This window comes from Schistocerca serialis, chromosome 5 (assembly GCF_023864345.2).
Source record: "Schistocerca serialis cubense isolate TAMUIC-IGC-003099 chromosome 5, iqSchSeri2.2, whole genome shotgun sequence".
NCBI classification, from domain to species: domain Eukaryota; kingdom Metazoa; phylum Arthropoda; class Insecta; order Orthoptera; family Acrididae; genus Schistocerca; species Schistocerca serialis.
In genome coordinates this window covers 466,309,421-466,337,359 of record NC_064642.1, presented here as the reverse complement: position 1 = coordinate 466,337,359, position 27,939 = coordinate 466,309,421, and the positions used below count along the sequence as shown (strand labels likewise).

Below are 27,939 nucleotides of genomic sequence, written 5' to 3'. Positions count from 1 at the left end.
ATCTAGTGTCTCTGTTTAGTTTGGTATCAGATGCACCAGTAACTGTTCTTTAAGTAACGGTTATCACAATAAGATATCATGGTGAGTTTTGACGTCGTTTCCTTGTTCATCAGGGTACCCCTGCGAGAGTCACTAGAATTGATTAGTCAGAAGTTTGACGAGAAGACCACTGAACTTTTTAGGCATGTCTTGACATCCACGTATTTTCTTTTTAATGGAGAATACTACGAACAAACGGAGGGAGTCGCCATGGGTAGCCCACTCTCACCGGTGGTAGCGAATTTGTACATGGAGAACTTCGAGGAGGAAGCCCTGTCGTCATCCGAATGGAAACCTACTTGCTTTTTCCGTTACGTGGACGACACGTTCGTCATCTGGCCACATGGTATGGATAAACTCCTTGACTTCTTTACACATCTAAACTCCATACACACCAACATCAAATTCACCATGGACACTGAAACGGAGGGTACTCTACCTTTCCTTGACGTCTTGGTCAAGAGAAGGCCTGACGGCACCCTAGGCCATGGGGTGTATCGGAAGACAACGCACACTGATCTGTATTTGCACGCAGACAGCTGCCACCACCCTTCACAGAGGAATGGGGTGCTTAAAACTCTAGAACATAGGGCGCGCACTATCTCTGACGTAGAGAGTCTACCCCAGGAATTGGAACACCTGAGAACTGTATTTCGAAAAAATGGGTACTCAGAGTGGCAGATTCAACGTGCTCTCCGCCCACCCACTAAAGCACAACCTGTGGAGATGGATGAAATCACGAGGGAGGAGGTAGGCACTGCGTTAATCCCATATACAGGCGCACTCTCGTGGAAAATCGCCCGCATTTTGAAGAAACACCGGGTCGGAACTGTGTTTTGTCCTCCGAATAAAACTCGTGCACCGGTGGGGAGCGCCAAAGATGACCTCGGTTTGAGGAAGGCCGGCGTGTACCAGATTCCGTGTCAATGTGGCAGGTCGTATATTGAAACTTCCTGGCAGATTAAAACTGTGTGCCCGACCGAGACTCGAACTCGGGACCTTTGCCTTTCGCGGGCAAGTGCTCTACCAACTGACCTACCGAAGCACGACTCACGCCCGGTACTCGCAGCTTTACTTCTGCCAGTACCTCGTCTCCTACCTTCCAAACTTTACAGAAACTCTCCTACGAACCTTGCAGAACTAGCACTCCTGAAAGAAACGATATTGCGGAGACATGGCTTAGCCACAGCCAGGGGGATGTTTCCAGAATGAGATTTTCACTCTGCAGCGGAGTGTGCGCTGATATGAAACTTCCTGGCAGATTAAAACTGTGTGCCCGACTGAGACTCGACCTCGGGACCTTTGCCGTTCGCGGGCAAGTGCTCTACCAACTGAGCTACCGAAGCACGACTCACGCCCGGTACTCACAGCTTTACTTCTGCCACTACCTCGTCTCCTACCTTCCAAACTTTACAGAAGCTCTTCTGCGAACCTTGCAGAACTAGCACTCCTGAAAGAAACGATATTGCGGAGACATGGCTTAGCCACAGCCTGGGGGATGTTTCCAGAATGAGACTTTCACTCTGCAGTGGAGTGTGCGCTGATATGAAACTTCCTGGCAGATTAAAAATGTGTGCCCGACCGAGACTCGAACTCGGGACCTTTGCCTTTCGCGGGCAAGTGCTCTACCAACTGAGCTACCGAAGCACGACTCACGCCCGGTACTCACAGCCTTACTTCTGCCAGTACTTCGTCTCCTACCTTCCAAACTTTACAGAAGCTCTCCTGCGAACCTTGCAGAACTAGCACTCCTGAAAGAAAGGATATTGCGGAGACATGGCTTAGCCACAGCCTGGGGGATGTTTCCAGAATGAGACTTTCACTCTGCAGTGGAGTGTGCGCTGATATGAAACTTCCTGGCAGATTAAAACTGTGTGCCCGACCGAGACTCGAACTCGGGACCTTTGCCTTTCGCGGGCAAGTGCTCTACCAACTGAGCTACCGAAGCACGACTCACGCCCGGTACTCACAGCCTTACTTCTGCCAGTACTTCGTCTCCTACCTTCCAAACTTTACAGAAGCTCTCCTGCGAACCTTGCAGAACTAGCACTCCTGAAAGAAAGGATATTGCGGAGACATGGCTTAGCCACAGCCTGGGGGATGTTTCCAGAATGAGATTTTCATTCTGCAGTGGAGTGTGCGCTGATACGAAACTTCCTGGCAGATTAAAACTGTGTGCCCGACCGAGACTCGAACTCAGGACCTTCGCCTTTCGCGGGCTAGTGCTCTACCAACTGAGCTACCGAAGCACGACTCACGCCCGGTACTCACAGCTTTACTTCTGCCAGTACCTCGTCTCCTACCTTCCAAACTTTACAGAAGCTCTCCTGCGAACCTTGCAGAACTAGCAGTCCTGAAAGAAAGGATATTGCGGAGACATGGCTTAGCCACAGCCTGGGGGATGTTTCCAGAATGAGATTTTCACTCTGCAGCGGAGTGTGCGCTGATATGAAACTTCCTGGCAGATTAAAACTGTGTGCCCGACCGAGACTCGAACTCGGGATCTTTGCCTTTCGCGGGCAAGTGCTCTACCAACTGAGCTACCGAAGCACGACTAACGCCCGGTACTCACAGCTTTACTTCTGCCAGTACCTCGTCTCCTACCTTCCAAACTTTACAGAAGCTCTCCTGCGAACCTTGCAGAACTAGCACTCCTGAAAGAAACGCTATTGCGGAGACAAGGCTTAGCCACATCCTGGGGGATGTTTCCAGAATGAGATTTTCACTCTGCAGCGGAGTGTGCGATGATATGAAACTTCCTGGCACATTCAAAACTGTGTGCCCGACCGAGACTCGAACTCGGGACCTTTGCCTTTCGCGGGCAAGTGCTCTACCAACTGAGCTACCGAAGCACGACTCACGCCCGGTACTCACAGCTTTACTTCTGCCAGTACCTCGTCTCCTACCTTCCAAACTTTACAGAAGCTCTCCCGCGAACCTTGCAGAACTAGCACTCCTGAAAGAGAGGATATTGCGGAGACATGGCTTAGCCACAGCCTGGGGGATGTTTCCAGAATGAGATTTTCACTTTGCAGCGGAGTGTGCGATGAGATGAAACTTCTTGGCAGATTAAAACTGTGTGCCCGACTGAGACTCGAACTCGGGACCTTTGTCTTTCGCGGGCAAGTGCCCTACCAACAGACCTACCGAAGCACGACTCACGCCCGGTACTCACAGCTTTACTTCTGCCAGTACCTCGTCTCCTACCTTCCAAACTTTACAGAAGCTCTCCTGCGAACCCTGCAGAACTAGCACTCCTGAAAGAAACGATATTGCGGAGACATGGCTTAGCCACAGCCTGGGGGATGTTTCCAGAATGAGATTTTCACTCTGCAGCGGAGTGTGCGCTGATATGAAACTTCCTGGCAGATTAAATCTGTGTGCCCGACCGAGACTCGAACTCGGGACCTTTGCCTTTCGCGGGCAAGTGCTCTACCAACTGAGCTACCGAAGCACGACTCACGCCCGGTACTCACAGCCTTACTTCTGCCAGTACTTCGTCTCCTACCTTCCAAACTTTACAGAAGCTCTCCTGCGAAACTTGCAGAACTAGCACGCCTGAAAGAAAGGATATTGCGGAGATATGGCTTAGCCACAGCCTGGGGGATGTTTCCAGAATGAGATTTTCACTCTGCAGCGCAGTGTGCGCTGATAGCTCAGTTGGTAGAGCACTTGCCCGCAAAAGGCAAAGGTCCCGAGTTCGAGTCTCAGTCGGTCACACAGTTTTAATCTGCCAGGAAGTTTCATATCAGCGCACACTCCGCTGCTGAGTGATAATCTCAGTCTGGAAACATCCCCTAGGCTGTGGCTAAGCCATGTCTCCGCAATATCCTTTCTTTCAGGAGTGCTAGTTCTGCAAGATTCGCAAGAGAGCTTCTGTAAAGTTTGGAAGGTAGGAGACGAGGTACTGGCAGAAGTAAAGCTGTGAGTACCGGGCGTGAGTCGTGCTTTGGTAGCTCAGTTGGTAGAGCACTTGCCGGCGAAAGGCAAAGGTCCCGAGTTCGAGTCTCGGTCGGGCACACAGTTTTAATCTGCCAGGAAGTTTCATATCAGCGCACACTCCGCTGCAGAGTGAAAATCTCATTCAGGTCGTATATTGGTCAGACGATGCGTACCGTCGAGGATCGATGCCGTGAACACCAGAGGCACACTCGACTGATGTATCCGAGCAAGTCGGCGGTCGCTGAACATTGTTTGTTGGAAAATCACGCTATGGAGTATGAACGCACGAGGATTCTGGTACAGACGTCGAGATACTGGGACAGCGTTGTTAGAGAGGCCATCGAAATTCGCACCAATGACGACCTCATAAACCGTGACTGTGGCTATAATCTTAGCAAGGCTTGGGAACCAGCGATTGGGTTAATCAAGAGTAAATCGAGCAAATGTATAGTTGTGACGACCACGGCGGACAGAGCCATCCCACCGACATCTCAGACGCCGTCGCAATCTGTTCCACCGCGCGACCGTGGCGCGGGGCGCGGACGGCGGAGTGGGCGCGCCGCGGGCGGAGGGTATTTAAATCGGTCGCCGCCGCGACCGAACCCAGTTCCCCCTGAGCAGCCATAGTGTACGGATCTCCGTGCCGGCACGTTCACAGGAGCTCAGTCCGTCAGTTCACCTGATGATGGCGACATGTAAGATCGCCGAAATATTGTGCCCGTTGGACACTGTAGACCGGCAGTACACCCGTGGATATTTTGGTTATCAAATACGCCGGGAGAAACTCAAGAATCACACAATAAGACTTGTATTTTTTTGTACTATCTTACGACGTTTTGCACATAATTATGATCAATGCTCCTCAGGTACTATTTCTCTCTTCAGTAACAACATCATTCAATTGCTGATCAATAAACTCCTCCATTATTGGCTGCAAATGGTGGCGTATTCTGTAAGCTTTCAACAGAAAGTCGGAATTCTGTACTATCTTACGGAGCTGCTGGTAATGGCCGGCTATCCTGTCTTCTCCGTTCAAATTCTAAGCTTTTGCATGTAATACAGCTTTGTATTGTATTGTATGGAACTGGGGACCAAGAAACGACGGAGAGGGCTCGTCCTCGCCGTAGCCCGCAGTGGCACACAACCCCACAACAGGCTACAGCAGTCCACTCATCCCCGACGCTCCACACAAAATCTAGGGTTATTCTGCGGTTCGACCCCTGTGGATCCCCCCCCCCCCCCTGCCCCCCGCCATCGGGTACGCCTCACACCAGACGAGTGTAACCCCACATGTTTGCATGGTAGAGTAATTATGGTGCACGCGTACGTGGAGACAGTGTTTGGGCAGCAGTCGCCGACATAATGTAACTGAGGCGGAATAAGAGGAACCAGCTCGCATTCGCCGAGGCAGATGGGAAACTGCCTTAAAATCCATCCACAAACTGGCCGGCACACCGAACCTCGACACTAATCCACTGGGTGGATTCGTGCTGGGGACTGGCACGCCTTCCCGCCCGGAAAATGTAGCTCTACTGATGTTTTGCTCATGGCTGAGGCCCCTACTCGGCCTGTCTAAATCATTCTCATCGAAAATGTCCAAATCGGTAACTAACAGCCCTTTTTCCATTGCATCAGCACCGAATTTACCCACACTGGTAGGAACCAAATACTCCCCTCCTACTTCTTAAACATGTACAATGTCCCTATATATAAAACAATGCGATGTGTTCATCTTTCATGTCTACCAATGGCACTACCAAACACAAAATATTTTTAATAGGTCTATACCTATACATAATATCTGCTTAACAAATTCAACCCCAATTGTGCAATTGCGCAGTACCCCTCAGCAACATGGGGCAAAACTTCCATATTCTCTAGCAAATGTTTCGTTCCATTGCAAAAATTGAGCATCACAGAACCAAGTGATGCCACATCGTTACTTTCTACTGCATATAACCTACTATGCAGGGATTTCAGTCTCCTCCTATCCAAGAAGTCCAAACTAGCTTTTGGATAATAACTTCTTATGTTATTTACCATCTATCACACCAATCAACCAACACTCCATCTCTGCATATGTCTTCATACCACTGAAATTTGTTTTGAACACCGACCAGCAGATTTCAGGTCGCCATTGGTGTTCAACAATCACCTATTACGTCCTTGCCCATTTTGCTTCCTATTCCTAGTCTTCTTCATGGCGCCCAAGCACTACAAACGCACTGCATTGTGGCTAACACCACTTATTCTGCATGTGGCCAGTACGTCCACATCTGTAAAACTTTATCGTCAATCCAACGTTCTCGTCGCCACATTTACCCCTTACAACTGCGGAGCTAGCCTGATAGCGGCCGTCAAATCTTCCGAATTTTCGTTATGTCAAAGGAAGCATCCGACGATCTCAGCTGAGCCTGCTGCAGGATAACCTTCTTCACCTCTTTGCTTTCTATTATCTGACAGGTCTGAGCAGCTATATTTCCAACCCTGTCTAGAAAACGTTCTACTGATTACTTTAGCTTTTGGAGTACTCCACTTAGCAGCTCACCAAAGAACCTGGTGGTACTATTCTTTCCGAGCGAGCGGCAAAGGCCCTTCCTTCAGAGGGTGATATATACTCGCATTGTTAAAATCCTCGTTGTATCACGTACGTTCTTGCCTCACCTACTAAGTTCAGCTTGGCTTTCTGTAAAGGCCTTTAGTCCCTCCAGGCGCCCAACCTTGTGTCTGATTCAGGTCACGTATGAATGTCAACACTTCCTCGCTTGTGGTGCACAAAAAAGGAGTAATCAGATTGGCAGTAGTGGAATCTAAAAAAGGTGTGGTTGCACTGAATGAAGCTTTCCATTCCTTTACTTCAGGTAATTCCTTGAAAATACGCGCACTGCCTGCGCTCAATCTCTTTTAATTGCCCTGTCAAAGTTTGAAACGCCTCCTGGAGGAGACCTTGTCTTTTTGGCTCTGACACTGCGAAACCTTTACCCACTAAAAAATAAAAAAAATAAAAAAAACACCATAAGAAAAAAACACCGCAGCTACAGGCGTTCCAAACTAGCAAAAAATGTTTCTTTTCTTTGTATCAAATCATCATCCACCTCGTGGAATTTGCTGGGTAAAATAGCCACAGTCTCGATACTACTACACTTAACAGGCACAGACTGTGCACAATGTCGGTTGTGGCCTAACAGATTCCACTGTGTGAATCTCACTGGCCGCAGTATTAACTCTGAAATGAGAAACGTCAGCATGTCCCTCAACCTTCACAAAATGCACCTTTCAATTTCTGTGGTAATCCTTTTTTCGACCATCTCTGTGTGCATGAACAGAGAAGGGCAACACAACAGTAATTCCACCAACCAAGCTGTGCAAACAAAGCTGAAAACAGGAGCTAGCGATGATATCCGTGACTCTGTTATCCACAGCAGCTGAACCGCCTTCTCTACACATAGTAGCCATCGCTGATGTGGTGACTGCTGTTACCACCACAATCCTCTGAGACCAAAATGTAAAGATCAGGCGCGTGACATCTATGGTGGTGGGTGAACTGGATCGCTGGTATGTCAGAATGTACCGAAGTTCCGTGCCAACGAGTGTCTGCATTGGCGGTGACCGTGGTGTTGGTGGAACGTGTCGAACGGTGGCCCGTCAGATAAACATTCCCGATTGAAAAAGGCTTTTATTCATAACAGTTACAATGGCAGAACGTGATGACTGGGTGTTGTGTGATGTCCGTAGGTTAGTTAGGTTTAAGTAGTTCTAAGTTCTAGGGGACTGATGACCATATACGTTAAGTCCCATAGTGCTCAGAGCCATTTGAACCATTTACAATGGCAGAAACTTACCTGGAGGGGGTTCTGAGCACTATGGGACTTAACACCTATGGTCATCAGTCCCCTAGAACTTAGAACTACTTAAACCTAACTAACCTAAGGACAGCACACAACACCCAGCCATCACGAGGCAGAGAAAATCCCTGACCCCGCCGAGAATCGAACAAACTTAGCTGGAGAGGTGGTCGTTGGCCTTTCTTGATGTAGGTGGCTACTGGGTGATGCTGACTGCATGCAGACACAAAATTTATCTGCTCTTTAAATAGTTACCTGTGTGCATGTTCACTTTTCGAAGTAGGCAACTACACACGGTGGTCAGTTTTTGAGTCAAGTCGACTGTGCTCGGAGGAAGACCTAAGTTGAGTTGGCACTACAGCATTTTCATTCCCATTTTTAGAGACTTGGGTTTCTCTGTGACTACTGAGCTGTACCACTCACAGGTATGCTTCAAATGAGTTATGAAACACTCATGCCTATATTTTCAGCTGAAAATCACACGATGTTAAAGTTGGTCGTTGATAAGAAGGACATTTTCTTTTTTTGCATTTGAAACACATTTCCTGGAGAGCGCTATGAAGTTTATTTAATGTTTTCGGTAATTGCGGCAAAATTGACCTTTTTAATGTTAATAACGTATTGCCTGGAAATAAGGAGTCAATTAGAGGCGACTTGCAGGTCTTTCATAAATTCAGTAACAGTCCTCCGTTTTACACTATTGGAAGTTATTTGATGTTTAATTTAGCAGAATGCGGCTTGACCAAACGTTTAAGAAAATACGTGACTTACATGTTTTTACTGGGCACCTCCACTCTACTCCATGTTCTGTTTTGAAACGTCCCCTTAGAACAATTATACAAGACTGTGCTTTAACTGACACACAATATTTTTTAGCGCAACGGAATCTGACTTTCAATAATCCCTACAAAAGAATGGCCCTGTCTAATATTAACCTATACGTTTCACAAATCACTTACCTCACAAAAGTCTTCGTTACTCGAACTACTGCAATACAGCGAGCGCCACTACTGCCAGCTAAATAAAAAATTCAAACTAAGGAAGGCACTAACTACTGATAGGCATAATTAGCAAATGAAAGATTTTAATAGAGAACAAACAATGTATTTACCTTAATAGTCATAATATATATATCAGTTCATGACAAGTTTCAAAACTCCGCCATTTCTCTCCCCACATCCACCACTACTGGTGGCTCACCTCCAACTGCGCAACGCTACGCGCTGTTCACATCCAGCTGCCACTGCCCAACACTACAATGGCAGACAACAATGCAAACTAGCCACAGACTGCACACAGCACAGCCAGTGATTTTCATACAGAGCGCTACATAACGTTGCCAATAAGAAAACATAAACAGCCTACTTACAGTTTCTCAGTCTTTCCGAAATTTGTTTCTTCCAACAACGATCAGCTTACGCCCTCTTTCACTTGTCATATGTTCTACACGAACGTTACAATCCATTTCTAATTTTCTCTTAACATACGAGGAGTAGAAATTGGCACACAGAGCACAGCACACGCAGATAGTGACTGATGATAACAGCGCTATCAATAGATCAGTGCAAACATTACTAGGTAGCAAATAGAACACTCGTGGGCAGTCGATGTATTTGTAACATATCTTTTGTACGCAGTCGACCTGTCTCATGAAGTGATGCTGAATCTGCTCTCATGCAGTTGGGCAAACAGTACTTTTCGCTCGCAATCTGTACCCACCCGCGGCGACAGTCACTGAAGCGGGTTCCTGTCAGCAATCTTCCTTTAGGAGGTCGGCGCTCGGCGCGATGGCAGCTGGCGGCATCGTGCTTTGATCAGCATGGCAGCAGAGTGCTGATGCAAGGCAACGGCAGCTCCTGGCGATGGTCAGAAAGATGCAGCTTTGGCTGCTCGCCTGCTTTTGCAACTCAGCTCAAAACAGACAGGAACAGTTGGGGTTAAACTGCGACTTTTGGAATTCCTGATGACAAACGTAAGTGCCCAGTATGGCTGACGAACAGCAACGACGTATGTTCGCACAGGGCGGTAGTGGCTGGACACCTGGATGGTCCAGACTCCAGCCCATTGCCACCGGGGAAGTGACCGTTGGCAGATGGTAGTCACCCAGTGGGTGTCCCGGTGGTGTGAAGGCGCCAAGTGGGCTGCATAAAAATTCAGTTCAGGCGACTGCCAACAGCTGCTGGCAGCGAAGTCTGATGGCGCTAGCTGGCGGCTTCATCTGAGACTGTTAACAGACTACTTCTCGTGGCTAGCTGCTGGCATTAACTGTGTAACTGGGCTTACTGTACACAACTGAACTCTACTGATTCGGACGTTCATAATGATGTAGTATATACGAATGTATGCGTCGGGCTGTCTAGCATTCGTCAAATGGCAACCTCCTGCCTCTAAGTCACGATAGGCTGGGGCGGCCAGACGTAATCGTTCAAAACTATGACTTCATTTGCCTCGGTTTTCCTATCTGATCAACTTCTCCAGAAGCCCCGTCGGAGCTGTGAGCTATCACAACTTCGGCATTCAGAGACACTGGCCGTCATATTCGGTGTGCAGAATATGTGTTTTGCGTACTGAAAACGCGCTCTTCGGCCATGGGACCTACTTGCCGAGCTGACGCGCAGGTCCTTCCTCATGACATCATTCTGCTGAGCTGACACAAGAACCGTTCGTTTCACCACGTGAAGTCGTGGTGCAACATTAGAAACAATTTGCTTAGCACATCAAAGTGGGGATTCTGGAAGGGTTGGTCGACATTCAGTCACCAAATACTACAAGCCTTTGGTATTCTTTGTGGTCATGCCAAGGCGTTTGATTGCATTGGTCATGTTACTCTCTCAGAAAAACGTAAGTTTTATGGAATTGATGCTTTTATAAACATGCAGTTTGAATCATATTTAACTCAAAGAATGCAAAAAGTTGTGTTAAATAATTCAAACAGTTTTGCATGGTGAGAAATTGCGAAGGGAGTCCGACGGGGTTCAGTTTTGGATGCGCAGTATATATGAAAGGCCTTCAAGCAGAATCGGTACTTTTAGTAGAAATAACCAGTGTTATACTAAATCCGTTAGAGAGAAAGCAACTGAAGAAATTGTTAATTATGTGTTTCAAAGAATTATTAAGTGGTGCTCCGATAGTACTATCTACCTTAATTTTGAGAAAACACACAATATTTAGTTCTGTACAACAAATGAGGTCATATTAACAGCCTACGTAGCACGTGAACAGGAATTAGTAAACAGGGTAGAGTGCTCCAAATTTTTGGGAGTACATATTGATAAAAAAATTAACTGTTAGAAATATGTTACTGAGCTACTCAAAAAATTATGTTTCGCTACTTTTCTTCTCCGTACAATTGCTAGTCTTGGAAACAAACGAGTTAACATCCTAATCGGAGTGGCCGTGCGGTTCTAGGCGCAATAGTCTGGAGCCGAGCGACCGCTACGGTCGCAGGTTCGAATCCTGCCTCGGGCATGGATGTGTGTGATGTCCTTAGGTTAGTTAGGTTTAATTAGTTCTAAGTTCTAGACGACTGATGACCTCAGAAGTTAAGTCGCATGGTGCTCAGAGCCACTCAGAGCCAACATGCTAATGTGATTTGCATATTCCTTGCGAATGATGTCTTATGGAGTAATTTACTGGAGTAGCTCATGTCTTTGAAATAAAGTGTTATTGCAAGAAAGTGAGCAGTAGGAAAAACGTGTGTTGCTCACCTGCAATAATCTTGTAGGCACCTCGTCAACGAGTTAAGTATTTTAATAGTACCTTCACAAAACATATGTTTCTTAGAGAAATTTGTCATAAATAATCCATCGCAATTTGAGAAGAATAGCGATGTCCGTACATATAAAGCCACAAGAAAAAAATGACCTTTATTAGCCATTATTAAAGCTGTCATTGATTCAGAAAGGAGTTACAATCATCAACAAAAAATGTTGGTCATTTGAGCAATAACATAAAATGACTGACAGGTAGAGAAGCAGGTTTTAGATCTAACCTAAAATCATTTCTTCTGAACAACTTCTTTTCTTAGACGCATTACTAGCTCAGTACATGCTTTTTCCAGTTCAAGTTCTCATCAACATGTACGTACAGCATTCTACCCTGTTTACTGACATCTCTTAGTCTGTAAATAGAAAGCCACATAGTTTATAAGTGTAGGACTGAAAAGTAATATGTTCAGTAATGTTGACACTAATCGTGTGTACATATCCTGCAAAGTGGCCTGTTCCATATCATTTCGATATAAAGATCGCCCGAATGATGCGCCGCGGTGAGTCCTCCAGCAGTGGGAGGTGTACGTTCGTCAGAGGACAACGCCCTATACTCATACTTACTAAAGCAACTTCTTTCCATAAGTGATACTGGAACTGTGTTCGCCATGACAAAACTATAAGTTTCGCCAGCTTTAATGATGTTAGATGCCGTAGCTCCGAAAAGAGCTAGGTGATTTGGTGTCTCCTCGAGCAGATAGGACAGCTACTGCTTCAGAGTCTAGGAGTAAAGGCAGACTCTGTGCACCAATTCGTTCACTGGTTTCTTTGGAAAGGCACTGTCGATTTCCTGCCCCACCCTCGAAAAATCCGAGCGCGTGTTCCGTCTCTAATGACCTCGATGTCGACTGAAGGTTAAATCCTAATCATCCTTCCTTACTTTGTAACTGCTAGGAACAGAGAAAAATGCAAGTTAGCGTGAGGAAAAAAAAAATTCACACAATCGACATATCATTTGGTACGCCTCATCCCTGCTCCCTCAGACCTAAGTTGCTATTACATGAGCTCTTGGTGGCTAGCCCTTTAAAAATAGAAATAATCATGCAAATGGAATGTTTTTCCTTTGAAAATAACTTATAAGTCTAATTCCTCTGTAAAAATCTTATTCCACTGCTACATACTAAAATAAGAAACAGTTTACAGTATCCAAAATTAATAAAGTACTCCGGGTTTAACAGCGGTGGTCTAAGGGATTTCACTTCATAACCCGACGTTTCGTCCCCATCTGCGGAGGATATTTTCAAGGAGGATCGTAGCTTTGCTCAATAAAATAGCCCAGAATATTTTATTAATTGTGACAATTCCGGCAGTGAAAATTTACATTTTACAAGTTTAGAGTATTTTAATTTAAGGCGATCCTTGACATCTTTAAAAACTTCTCTTTAGGTAGTCCTGTTGTATTGTTCTAGTTCCAATAAAAAGGTTCTATCTGTTAAAATACGTGGAAAAGAAAGAAAATAGAAAATTTGTTATTTTTTATTTTTTAAGTAAATTTTTTACTTCTATATTTACATATAATTTCAGTTTTCGTGAGAAAAAGTTGAATAAAATACCACGTAGTTTTACATTGATGTGTTAAAGGTAGGACACTGTTTAACTTTACAAGTTTTACGTTACATGTAAAGAAAACTCAACAGTCTGTACTTAAATTTTAAGAAATTGTTCTTGAAAGGAATTTAAAATTGATAAATATTGTCAAACCTTTTATGAATAGAACTGGAAAGGATAGCAAAAATTTGTGAGTGGTCTGAAAGAAAAATCGCACAGTGGACCTGGCATCAATTTAAACTGACATGTCCATCACTGAAATGGTGTCAGATAAAATGTTTGCTACAAGCTTTGGGCCACATAATGTTTATTATTTATTTAATAGTCAAAACTCACATGTTTGAAAAAATATGACAACAGATGCCAAAGCGTTCCAGTAGACATGGGTCCACAAACGAGTCTTTTGCGAAATACTTGTACATGTGTGGTTACAAGCCACCACAGACTTTAGTGATTTTGTCCTAGTTGGCACAAACTTATTTGAAATGTAAACTATTTTATACTGTGGCGAGGGAATTCTTGTATGTACCAGGATTGCAGGTATGTGGCTGCGACAAGAGGCCAAAGAATTGTCTCATCGCATACTGTGGCGAGGGAATATCTGTATGCACGCATGGGGTTGCGACAGCAGACGAATGACTAATTTAATGGGATGTATTCCAAGTTGGCCAATACTTGAGGCTGAATTCAATGGTGGCATTCGCAAATACGCTGCAAAAAAAAAAAAAAAAAAAAAAAAAAAAAAAAAATGGCTCTGAGCACTATGGGACTTAACATCTGAGGTCATCAGTCCCCTAGAACTTAGAACTACTTAAACCTAACTAACCTAAGGACATCACACACATCCATGCCCGAGGCAGGATTCGAACCTGCGACCGTAGCGGTCGCGCGATTCCAGACTGAAGTGCCTAGAACCGCTCGGCCACTCCGGCCGGCAAATATGCTGCAAATGGCTCGTTTGCGGATCCATGTTTTTGCTTCGATTATTAAATTCTTTAATAAACCATTATACGAAAGATAGCCCACAAGAAAAGTACCTTAATTGAAATAGTTTCCGTAATACTTCTTAGATAAACTAACAGCATATATTGTTCATTAGCTGTTAGTCTATAAACAAAAGATTGTAGTTAATTGATTCTAGTTGATTGATAGCGATCAAAGCTACCTGTACTTTCCCACAGGAATCACCCAATTTTAGAGCTTATACCTTCCTTTTATAGACAGTCACCGAAAGGGAACGCAGACTTGTAATGTCTGTAGTTTTCCTTTTCATCAGTTTGTTCACAGTAATAAATTAAAACAACTTAATTCAGCTCTTGCTGTTCCTCACTTACAGTAGTAGAACCTGATGCAACAACCTCGTTTTCTTTTTTTAAATGGAAAGATATTATTCTACAAGATGCAAACTAAAGTTTACATTCCCTGAATGGTTGCACTTGCTTTACTCTCGTCTCCCACGTACACTTTCTCTGTTTCTAAGGTCCGCAAAGGAGCATAACACAGAGATGTTAACACCGCATCCCCGTTAAAAAGAAATTATTCTATTTTCGTTGTTTTATGGGTATCCGTGACTGAAATGTGAGATGAGATCGAAGGTTTCCAAAGATATGGCCACCTTACACACGTCCAGTTGTAGAGGGACCTATAGTTTTAGGTTCACTCCAAAACACGGTTTTACTTGGCATTTCTCTCTCTCTCTCTCTCCCTCTTTCTCTCTTTATCTCTCCCTCTCTCTCTCTCTCTCTCTCTCTATCTATCTATCTATCTCTCTCTCACACACACATACAAACCACACACAAGGCATTGTCAAAGGTGAAATAAACAAAAGATAAGTGAGTCGAAAATGCTACGGACAGCAATGGATTGAACCAGCTAATTTTCAATTGCAATCTGAATTTCTCCTCTGGGTCAAAGAACCATGTACAGAATCGAGTCTCTGTAAGTGCATTTTTGTACAAGATGATTGAGGAACTGTTGCCGTTCAACATACAACATAAAATTAAAAACACCTTCCGCTGTCAATAATTTGAATATTTTATTTATTGCACCAGTTTCGGCGTTTCACTACGCCATCTTCAAGCCCCCTGACCAACGTGTAGGAGGAATCCAGCGTCTTGTGCAGTTGCAATGGGGCCAATATTAAGTAACTGTTATCCGTGGTATGACGTGCTCAATGTGTGTTTAAGTAATGATAATTTGATATTTTATCCATGTTGGATATTATGAACTCCGCGACCGTTTACGACAGTCGGTGAATGACGCAAACAGTCAATACTTTTTGAATGTTTTATTTTACTGTCATAACCGGTTTCGGCTACCATGTCCATCTTCCAATGGCCAGTATTTTTTGTTAAATAGATGCATTGTTCAAGAGCATATCGTCTGCTCCACAATACGTTCAAGCAGATGGCGGTTCGTTTTGTTGTGGTTCATGTGGTTTTCTAGCTCGATCCTCAATACGCATTTTAAGAATATTATGAAGTCTGCCAGAATATCTTATTTACAAAATGTGTGCTGCGGTGGAATTCAACAACAGATATATCGAGCTAGAAAATCACATGGACCACAACGAAACGAACAGGCATCTGCTGGGACGTATTATGGAGCACACAAGCTGTTGACCAAAACATCTATGTAACGAAAAATATTAGCCATCTGAAGATGAGCATGGTACCCCAAAACCGGTTATGTCAGTAAAATAAAATATTCAAAAAGTATTTGTGGCTCATTGCGTCTCTCACCGACGAAAACGATGAATTATTATTCTTTGGTCGTAGTGGGCAAAATTCTGTTGAATGCATACAGAAAATCTTTAATCCGTTCACTATAAGTTATTCACAGCAAACATTAAATAATGATGCTTTAGACTGACTTTTGTAAATTATTTGTAATCTGATGCAGAGCGCGAAACTATTTTCACACCTGCGATCACAAATCTAGACCAAGAGCTCATGCATATTCATAGGCCAGAGTTCGTTAAACTATGCAGGCACAAAAAAACACTATTGAAGTTATTACTCACGAAATAATTGTGAAATAATAAAACATAGATGATTTGTTTTCAGCTTGCTACGTAATGACGTACTCGGCTTATTACCCCGATGAGACATACAGAATAAAAATTATTAAAATCTTTGGAACATATGAAGGCTTATTTCAATAGTGGTACAAGTCCATTACCTCCACTTTTCTGCCTTTAATGCTTGTGAAATGGATGAGCTAAACAAACAGAAAGAAAGGTTCATCTTTAGGAAGAAGCCATATGCTTGAATATTTCTGGTATCTCAACTGCAGATTTTTCAGCTCTCATTTAACTTTAGGATTCTGTATCTCAATATCAACAAAAATGGACTTGTACCACTATTGAAATAACCCCTTCATATATTCATAGCTTTACCATATTTCGAAAACCCACTGTTAATCTTTAGAAGAACTCGGCTCCTTTGGCCATATTTAATAAAAATCTTATTATACGCCTTAATCATGGCAGATAACAATTAAATTTATTTAAACACTCTTATTACTCTGATATTTGATTTAGGATACAACACATATTTGAAAAAGTATTGCATCACCCTGTTTCCCAGAACTCCTGAAGATAGTTGTTGACTGTGGATATTGTATCACAGACACAGTTCCTTTGCCTGTTCAGAGATGTCTCAAAACCCGCCCAAAAATGCAAACAACCATGCATGAGCAGCCGATCAGTTGTAGTCATTCCACCAGGAAGGAGGTACACAGCTCGAATTTTCTGTAGTTCAACCATGCCTAGACGGTCAATACCGCGGTTCGATCGCGTCCGCAATTTTACTTTGTGCCAGGAAGGGTTCTCAACAAGGGAAGTGTCCAGGCTTCTCGGAGTGAGCCAAAGCGATGTTGTTTGGAGATGGAGAAAATACAGAGAGACAGAAACTGTCGATGACATGTCTCGCTCAGACCGCCCGAGGGCTATCACTGCAGTGGGTGACCGCTACCTACGGATTATAGCTCGAAGGAACCCTGACAGCAACGCCACCATATTGAATAATGCTTTTCGTGCAGCTACAGGACGTCGTGTTACGACCCAAACTGTGCGCCATAGGCTGCATTATGCGCAACTTCACTCCCGACGTCCATGGCGAGATCCTTATTTGCTACCACGATACCACGTAGCGCGGTACAGATGTGCCCAACAACATACTGAATGGACCGCTCAGGATTAGCATCACGTTCTCTTCACCAATGAGTGTCGCATATGCCTTCAACCAGACAATCGCGGAGACGTATTTGGAGGCAACCCGGTCAGGCTGAATGTCTTAGACACATTGTCCAGCGAGTACAGAAAGGTGAAGGTCCCCTGCTGTTTTGGGGTGGCGTTGTGTGGGGCCGACGTTCATGGAAGGCGCCGAAACGGCTGTGCGATACGTGAATGCCATCCTTCGATCGATAGTGCAACCATATCGGCAGCATATTGGTGAAGCACTCGTCTTCTTGGGCGACAATTCGCGCCCACATCGTGCACATCTTGTGAATGACTTCCTTCAGGATAACTACATCGCTCGACTAGAGTGGCCAGCAGCATGTTCTCCAGACATGAACTCTATCGAACATCCTGGGATGGACTGAAAAAGGCTGTTTAGGGACGACTTGACCCATCAACCACTCTGAGGGATCTACGCCAAATCGTCATTGAGGAGTGGGACAAAAAGGACCAACAGTGCCTTGATGAACTTGTTGATGGTATGCGACGAATACAGGCATGTATGAGTGCAAGAGGACGTGCTACTAGGTGTTAGAGGTACCGGTGTCTACAGCAATCTGGACCACCAGCTGTGAAGGTCTCGCTCTATGGTGGTACAAATGCAATATGCGGTTTTCATGAGCAAGAAAAACGGAGGAAATGATGTTTATGTTGATCTCTATTCCAATTGTCTGTACAGGTTCCGTAGCTCTCGGAACCGAGGTGATGCAAAACTTTTTTTAAGTGTTCATTTCTATATGAGTGAAAGGCTTTTGTAATTAACAAGATTTAATGTATTTTCAAACTGACTTAGCCTATAATATATTACAGACCTTAAGAGGCAGTTGAGAGAAATCAGACATTGCGTGCATTTAGTGCAATAAAAAAATAATAATCAGTCATGATTATGTTCACATACAACAAAAGACAAGGCCGGTGCTTTATTGATAACATCTTTATCATCTGCGAGAGTCCCCGGCAGCTGAGTGGTCAGCGCGACATACTGTCAATCCTAAAGGCCCGGGTTCGATACCCGGCTGGGTCGGAGAGTTTCTCCGCTCAGGGACTGAGTGTTGTGTTGTCCTCATCATCATCATTTCATCCCCATCGACGCCCAAGTCGCCGAAGTGGCGTCAAATCGAAAGACTTGCACCAGGCGAACGGTCTAGCTGATGGGAGGTCCTAGCCACACAACATTATTATTATCTGCGAGAGACTGTTCGTCCGAGGCTTATTGAAAGGTCTTTGACCTCACAGCACTGTACATTCAGTATATTTACACGGTTATTTCGTTCCCGGAGACGATACAGTAGACTTGTGATTTTAAAACCCAATCCCTTCGTTCATCAATTGAAGACTGCTAAACAAACATGAAAACAGAATTTTAGTGATCTCTGAGTCTGCGAATACCAGTTACTTAATATTGGCCCCTATTTCGACTGCACCTGAAGCTGATTCTACCTACACGTTGGTCATGGGGCCTGAAGATAGCGTAGTGAAACGCCGAAACAAGTGGCATAAATGCATTATATTCAAGTCATAGACGGCTGAAGGTGTTCCTACTTTTAGATTTTACACCCATAATTAGTGAACACTAGTAATAAATTACAAGTACGGCTAGAAAATTCCATATTAAGCTATGTGGGGACTAGCAGGACAGGAGCACATGCTCTGTTCAGCTCTGGAAGCAAAACGTGAACACAGTATTGTTTGTTATGTGTGGTGAGTACACCGTAGACTGAGGTGTGGCCGTGGTTTGTGAGCAGGCTACCGCTTCCCGCGCGGCGACCAGCTGCTGCAGACGCTGTTGGACCTGCAGGACGTGCGTTCGCGGGCCTTCGACATGACTGGAGGCAAACTCAGCGCCATGCCGTGGCTGCGCTTCATCCAGCCCGAGGCAACGGGCTACAATGCGATCACCAAGTTCAACGAGATAACAAGCGCCTTTTGTATGGTAAGTGCTGGTAGTCAAGTTGTGGAGCATGCGCTCAGTGGAGAAGGATAAAACTTTGTAGGTAACTGGAGTAAAGAAAACGAAGCGCTTGAAAGTTTGCCTGGTGTCGAGGTACAGCTAGTTCCCTGACTTAAATAAAACCAGTATCTCAATGTTGTGAAGATACACCCCCAGGAGTTGTCACTCTCTGTATAACTCGCAAGGACGGCAGAATGCATAAGAATCTATTTGGCCCTGTCTCTAAAGACAATTCATGGGTTGTTCCTCTTTGATAATTGACAATATATTGAATAACCTCTCCCAAAAATATGGTTAAGTATGGGACTACATAAAGTGGTTGTATATATTACTGAAATGCAAGCGAAATTTAATATGACAATGAGATTTATTGATTTTAGGCACAAATTAATCTAATCTTCAGATACTATGAAAACGCATGACTATTCAGGTGCATGACAAGCACGACAAGTTTCCATGAATAATTAGGTGGCAAAGTCGAAGTGGGCGCCTGTCAAGTGTTTGCAGGTCCGTTTCCTCCACTGTGAGTTGGCTAACTATCCTAACAAATTGCTAATTCCTTAACACGTGTTACGGTGACTGAGTAACAATGTTCAGCTATAAAACCCCACACGCAAATCATATCCACTGTGTACACTATGGCCGCAGTAGCGGTGGAGGGGAGGGGGGCGGAAATCAAATCAACTGGCTGAATTCCACTTTTTCGGTGCTGCCAAGTACTTTACCAGACACCGTCCTCGATTTGTGTGGAGTCAACTAACTATCAGCGATGGGCTGCACTGCAGGCTGCGTTCAGAACTGCTGAACACCCCAGATAGTGTTGGGCATGACCGATGTTTTGATAAGCTGCGATACCGAACCCGAGTTTGGCAATCCCGATCAGCAACTTTAAAAAGTGTCTGGGCTTCCAAGACAGTGAATACTCTTAATTCACTGTCACTGGTCTCTACTTCACGTCTTCTCTCTCTGGCGGTCTGGAACAGAGTCCCCTAGAAAAACGTTTCTCTCTACAAAATCCGACAAAATTAAAACGCACCGACCCCACCAAGCTGCCAATCACAAGTGCACAAATCGCCGGATACACCCCTTCCAAAACACCACGAAAAATCTATTCCCATTGAGAGTCTTGCCGACAAAAATTTGTGTAGCTTTGTTACGTCAGCGAGCGTCACCCACTCTCCACCACTCAGCCTGCTCCTTTCATGTGCATGTAGGGAGGATGCGGCATGGGAAACCTAACCGACATATCAAAATATAGTGCGTACATATCGTGCCAGCTTGGCGGACATCCTGTTTTCACGGAGCCGCAATGCCAACAACACAACGATACATAGCCTGTCAGCTGTGACCCAGGCGTCATTATGTCGTGCTGGCAGGCTCCAAGCAATCCTACCGCCTTCCCTTAGATAGAGAGAGCGCCCCTGGGGCCTGATCTTTCTGGAACCCAGCCGAATTGGCCACAACACCCCTGTCTCACTCACCAGTCCCACACAAAATATTCACCAACAGATCTTGGAAAATAGCGAATGTAGAACAGGAAATCAAAACAACATTCGGTGAAAGTAAAATTACTGTTGATAACATTAAGAGTGCAGCGTGAAGTCCGCGGTTAAATGCAGAGGAGAGGGTGGATAGGTGGAAAGAGTACACTGAAGGCTTCTGTAAGTGGGTAAAAGAAGAAACACAAAACGATTCAGAAGCAATGGGGGATCAAGTATTAAAATCAGAATTCAAGAGAGCTTTGGAGGACTTAAGAGTAAACAAGGCAGAACAGTAGAAAACATTCCATTAGAATTTCTAAAATCATTGGGGAAAATGGCAACAAACTGACCATTCAAGTTAGTGTGTAGAATGTATGAGTCTGGCGACATACCATCTCACTTTTGAAAAAATATCATCCACACAGTTCCGAACACTACCAGAGCTGACAAGTGCGAGAATCATCGCATAATCAGCTTAACAGCTCATGCATCCAAGTTGCAGACAAGAATAATATGTAGATGAATGTAAAAGGAAATTGAAGATGTGTTAGATGAAAATCTGCTTGACTTAAGAAAGGTAACGGCACTACAGAGGCAATGCCGACACTGCGGTCGATAACGGAATCAAGACTAAAGAAAAATCAAGACACTTTCGTAGGATTTGTCGACCTCTAAAAGGTGTTCGACAAAGTAAAATGGTGCAAGATTTTCGAAATTATGAGGAAAATAGGGGTAAGCTATAGAGAGAGACGGGTAAGGTAGATATGCACAAGAGCCAAGAGGCAATAATAATAGTGGACGACCATGATTAAAAAGGGTGTAAGATTGGGATGTAGTCTTTCGTCCCTATTGTTCAGCCTGCACATCGAACAAGCAATGACGGAAATAAAAGAAAGATTCAGGAATAGAATTAAAATTCAAGGTGAAAGGATATCAATGATACCATTCGCAGATGACATTGCTATCCTGAGTGAAAGTGAAGAAGAATTACACCATCTGCTGAATGAAATGAAGTCTAATGAGTACGGAATATGGATTGAGAGTAAATCGAAGAAAGACGAAAGTAATGAGAGTAGCAGAAACACGAACAGCGAAAACTTAACATCAGGATTGATGGTCACGAAGTAGATAAAGTTAAGGAATTCTGCTACCTAGGCAGCAAAAGCAGAGTAGCGATGCCAAAAATGGCATTCGTAGTCAAGAGAAGTCAAGTAGTATCTAACATAGTGCTTAATTTGAGGAGGAAATTTCTGAGAATGTAGTTTGGAGCACAGCACTGAATGGTAGTGGAATGTGGACAGTGGAGAAACCGGAACAGAAGAGAATCCAAGCATTTGAGATATAGTGCAAGAGACAAATATTGAAAATTAGATGGACAGTTACGGTAAGCAATGAGGAGATTCTGTGGAGAATAGGAGAGGAAAGGAATATGTGGTAAACACTGGCAAGGAGAAGGAACAGAATGATAGGACATCTGTTAAGACATCAGGAAATAACTTCCATGGTACTAGAGGGAGCTGTACAGGGTAAAAACTATAGATGAAGACAGGGATTGGAATACATCCAGAAAATAATTGAGGATGGAGGTTGCAAGCGTTACTCTGAGAATGAAGAGGTTGGTACAGGAGAGGAATTCGTGGCGGGCCGCATCATACTAGTCATAAGACTCATGACTCAAAAAAATAAAAAAGTAACACTGGTCACCTGGTTTAATTCGAGCAACAGGTAATTGCAGCCCTTGCTACCCAATCACCTTCATAACGAAAAACGAATCAAATAAACCAATAAGAGAGAACAAGTCAAAATAGTTTGGTGTCTCTCATACTTCAACTTAAAAATCAGTAAAGAAATAGGTAATGCTGATACATAAATATAGAGATATTTTTCCCTGATTATTGTTAGTCGATACCCAGATTCATTTAAAAGTTACTAATTATCTCCATTGTGGCGGTTTTGCGTTAAAACCGAATCATAGTAGGAACTTCAACGCTGCACACTGCTTGTCTTCGTGCTTGGCAAACCATACCTTGGCCAGCGGGGTCGCCGGGTCTCTCCCCAATTGTGAACGTTTGGAGCGTTAAGGGCAAAGCTCCCCGACCATCTCTGGGTTTTGACGATCTGACGCTCCAGTTGGACAGAATTTGGCTCAGTATTCCTCAGGGGAAAAGCCACAAACTCTCTCAATCAACGCCAAGCCGAATAACTGCTTGTGTAAGGAATTGAGGTGGACAAACGCCTCATTGACTTGTGATGCTCTTTCTCTTGAATAAGTCATCCAGTTGACTTCTGAAATTGTAATCATTTGTTTGTCTGTACATGGAATTCACATCTACCAATTTCTACCCCATTCGGATAATTCCTTCATGGTGCGTCGTTTTCCTTTTTCTTCTTTACTTTTTTTTTCGAGTATTTAGTGATGAATGATAATTTTCTTGGAATGCAGAGACTTAGCAGCAGCAAGATCGAAGTTTTTGCGTACAATGATCTTACTGCGAGCTGAGGAGAAAAGGTTTGTAGTGCACTTAAATAGGACTTAAGTTTCACAAATATGTGCGAAGAAATATATTTTCCTCGACTTCGACGGAACGTCAGACTTTGTTTCGGCATCTACAGTTGCTTTTTTACACTTTATATCGATGTTTCGGGTGATCGCTGTAGTGATGAAGCGTCTGTTGCAGCTGCAAATAAAAAATTGACGGGAGTTCCCGAAGATTCTCGGCCCTATTAGGGTGATACGTCGGAACAAAAATGCTGATGGCGGCAAACCGGTACACGCACGCTGCCGCGCACCGAGTCTCTCGTAAATAAATCTGCGTTCTTAGGTGAGACGGCACGGTAATGATGTCTTAAATATTACCAAAATTAATTTTGTAGTTACCTTAACAACTGTCTCGCGAGGAGTTTCTACGAAATCCAATAAAACGCATATTCATCAGTGACGATATTTTTTTATTACGTAAGTAAAATAGTTTCACACCTCTTACTTTATTTTGCTTTTTATCTCGGAATACTTTCACATTTTCACGATAAAATATAAATGACATGTATCCATAAACTTCAAGAATGTTCTTTTTTTTCATTCGAAGTTAGTGCTTTTTTTCGCAGGTTGAAGTAAAAATTGTTTTTCTTGAAACTTTTTGCAGAGCGCGGTTTTTTATGGAATTTTTACTAACCTTGAAACTATCAGCAACTGGCAATGCTGTAAGACGGTGAGATAACCTTTATCTCCCTGGTCTCGTGACGGTCACGGACGTATTACGGTGATAGCCTAAATGTAGGATCGGATCCTAACATCTGTCGTCCGTGTTGCCGCCGAGGCAACGTTAAACGTTCCGCTGTTTCTTAACAACATTTTTCAGGATCTCTCTCACACCCACTGTCCATTTTCTCGTGTATTACAGTAATTATTGTATGTGGTTTTCTTTTGTCGTCCGAGCAGTGACTGCTGGTCCCATAACCTATAAAATATGAACAGTTTAAGCATGCTTTGGCACACCTTTCAGTGAATTCGTGTTAACTGACTTAGCGAGTTTCGTGAACATGTACCTGAGAGGGTTTCATTTAATATACCTGTTTATGTGAGTCTTATTTACATAGGTTTCTAATCTCCACATCGATCCTTAATTTAAGTCAGTAACTTGATCAGAATCATAGATATTACGCTAGAGACCAAGGTTGATTACGCCTGCAAGTAGGAGAGGAAGAAGATGACTAGATCACAGTCTGGACACGAAGCTGCAAGGCGGTTGCTCTTTTTAACAAGAGCAGGCTGCACTAGCAGAGTCTATTACAAAGTCTCGCTAGGTTGTTTATCAAGGCCAGAAAACTTGGTAACATAATGTTCTAATCAGCACAGGCTGGGTCAAAAAGGACGTTACAACTTTGGAATGATATAAACATTTATTGACATAACTCACAGAATCGTTAGATGTGTCATTTTGGTTCGATGTGACTACCATTTGTGATGTGGCAAACATTCCACCACTAATCAATTTCTTCCCACACTCGTTGCAGCAAGTAGGGTGTAACTTGTACAACGGCAGCATAGATTAGATTTTTCAGGTCGGCTATATTGTTTGGCAGGGAAGGAGCAGACATAGGGCCTTTAATGAAACCCCAGAGAAAGAAATCCAGTGGTGTCAGGCCTGGGGAGCCAGGTTGCCATGCGATTCACCCTTCACGGTCAATCCGCCAACCTGTGAAGCGATTATCGAGGAAGCCACGAACATCAGTAAGAAAATGAAGTGGTGCACCGTCTTGCTGATAGTAAAACACCCCATCTCGGTCATCTTCATAGATCTGTCGCATTAAAAAGTTTTCTAGCATATCCAAATACACAACACCAGTGACAGCTTTCCCATAATCGTCAACGAGCGGCAACCTAGTGATTTATCATGTGGCAGTGAAAAACTCGTCTCAACAAAGTTCTTGAGCCAAGAGGTCTGCAAGGGTCTGCATGGAGGTTCTTTAGCGTGTTCAGTGAAAAATTTACGCCGAACAGTTGTAGCAAGGTTCGTTTCATGAAACCAAAACACACAGCAAGCATGCTCCATATTGGTGAAAGTAGCCATTTTAATTGTGGGCCATCATGTTCTCCTGGTAGCGGAATGGAATATTGATGCTCTACATGAGTCAAATTTGAGGTCGTCAGCTAAAAAAGGACAATCTACCGATTCTGTAAGTTATCTCATTAAATTTCTGTATCATTTAAAACCTTTAAAGTCCTTTTTGACTCACAGTGTATACACTATCTCTAAACGTCTACAAAATACCTTTCTACATCTACATTAGTCTTTAATTTGAATCAAGGCTATTCTCAAACAAATTTCTTTAGTTGTACAAGTAGGAGGCAGCAGAGAGCGCTAACTGATCAGAAGAGCACAATCGTTATTTCGAATCGTCCAATTTTCCCTTTGCATATAGGTTCACTAAGATTGTAATTTTTCGTGTAAGCTTACAACACTTCATACGATAGGACAAGTACCCGTCTGTTGACAGCATCCAGTTGTGAAACGCAAAGGCTGCCGGTAGTACCGAAGCTACGTGATTGTTGACAATTCTTGGGCCAGCAGTGTTTTTCGCTCTTTGGGCACGCATACTCTGGTATCCAGCCTGACTAGTTTGAAAGCCCGCTGTACCGCTATCTACGGAGACACGGTCGTCCTTCCGGCCTATCAGCGCTCGCGGTTGCCCTTCAAACGATTTCATTGTGTTACAGTACAATGTTATTATAAACGACTGAAGCGATTTCAGAATTTTCTATAGCTATATAGGCCGAGCGGTTCTAGGCGGAACCGCGCTGCTGCTACGATCGCAGGTTCGAATCCTGCCTCAGGCATGGATGTGTGTGATATCTTTAGGTTAGTTGGATTTAAGTAGTTCTAAGTCTAGGGGACTGATGACCTCAGATGTTAAGTCCCATAGTGCTTAGAGCCATTTCAACCGTTTTTGGTACCTATATTATTTAACATATGGTCCAGCTACATAATTTTACATATTGTCAAAGGGCTTTGCAGACACTCAGATACACTCTTTTACAAGTGCTCCATTTTTCGCAGAAGAAAAATGGACTGTAATTTTTAAACCGTGAGACTAAACGGAACACATTAACTTTTGGTGAATTTGAATGTGCTGCACTACAGAAGAGGGATTCTCTGTCTCTGAGAGCCGGCCTCTGTGGCCGAGCGGTTCTATGCGCTTCAGCCTGGAACCGCGCGACCGCTACGGTCGCAGGTTCGAATCCTGCCTCGGGCGTGGATGTGTGTGATGTCCTTAGGTTGGTTAGGTTTAATTATTTCTAAGTTCTAGGGGACTGATGATCTCAGATGTTAAGTCTCATAGTGCTCAGAGCCATTTGAACCATTTGTATCTGAGAATTGCGCATTGTGCCTGTTCACTATGCCATTCACGAATAATGTTGTTTCGCCACTGGCTATGAGTTTCACTCAAAACCCATCCTCTACCACAAACTGCCCAATTGAGCTGAAAATTCAGTTCAAAGTGTTTGATATTGTCATCGGGAATAAGGGCTTGTGGCCATCGCAGGCGGTAAGAGTTCATGTTAAGTACTTTCCTCAAGATCTTCCAAATGTTCTATTGTGATAGGTTCAGCTCTTTGCTAGCTCTGTTGGTCGATTTCTGTGTGTTACGTGTAGAACTCGGCTGCACATGTTCAACCGTTCTTCATTCACTGCAGGCCTGAACAATGAGTTCCCCTTGCAGGGGCATCTTGAAGCCTTAAACTAAGCGTGCCACCGTCGAATGGAGTTGTCAGTTGGCGTATCTTTGTTGAACTTCATGCTGAAATGTCGTTGGACTATTACGACAGACTAATGTGAGTGCATTTCAAGCACAACATACGCTTTATCGGCGCCTGTGGCCATCTTGACTAATTGCTCTTTGCTGCACTCTCATGGCACAAATCCGAAGTGCGGCTCAACGGTACAAAACTTCTTGAGTTTTTCTATGTGAATTTTCGGTTTTGCGACAATATTTCAATTAATGTAGCTACAGTGAATTTATGAAATTGTTGTAATCGCTTACAATAACCTTGTATTTATCTCGCTACACGTCGTTGTTTGATTCTGGATTTTCAGCACCTTAGAGTTTTATTTTGATGTATTCGCTGGACTTGTTTTTCCACCATATCATCATCGTTGTTTGTCCTCTGTTGTAGTCCACATATTTACTTTCGTCGACCCACTGTCGGCGACCTTGGGCGATCGGCCAGACCCTGCAGGTTCTCGATCTACTACTACTACTACTACTACTACACACACACTCTCACACACACACATACGCACATGCGCATACTCATACACTCGCGCGCCCACAAAAACAATTATGTATTTGCAGTTTGGACCTGCGTTGTAGATATTTCGTAGAAAAGTTAGGATGGAATCATGAGAAGTTTTTCGTATCTATGTGTAAGTTAAATCAGTCTTTAATATCATGAAAAGATATACTCACCATTTAGAGAGGAGACCTTGACTCGCAGACTAGCACAACAAAAAGACTGTTATGCATTTGACCTTATGGCCAAAAGACATTTTTCTAAGCTAGAAAGCACACCCACATGACCACTGTCTCTGGCCACGATTCCCAGGCACCATATCATTACGGCACT

The 27,939-nt window shown here is 43.8% G+C and overlaps 1 protein-coding gene across 3 annotated transcripts in view; it reads left to right on the top strand.

Annotated features, from left to right (window-relative positions):
• LOC126481447 (methyl farnesoate epoxidase-like) overlaps positions 1–27,939 on the top strand; it is a 248,962-nt gene that overhangs the window by 89,309 nt on the left and 131,714 nt on the right. For 2 of the 3 annotated variants that reach the window (XM_050105214.1, XM_050105213.1), the window contains exon 4: positions 19,124–19,314. In XM_050105214.1, coding sequence (XP_049961171.1) covers positions 19,124–19,314 — 191 coding nt within the window. The remainder of the gene's footprint in view (positions 1–19,123; positions 19,315–27,939) is intronic. The other variant, XM_050105215.1, reaches the window with a different exon arrangement.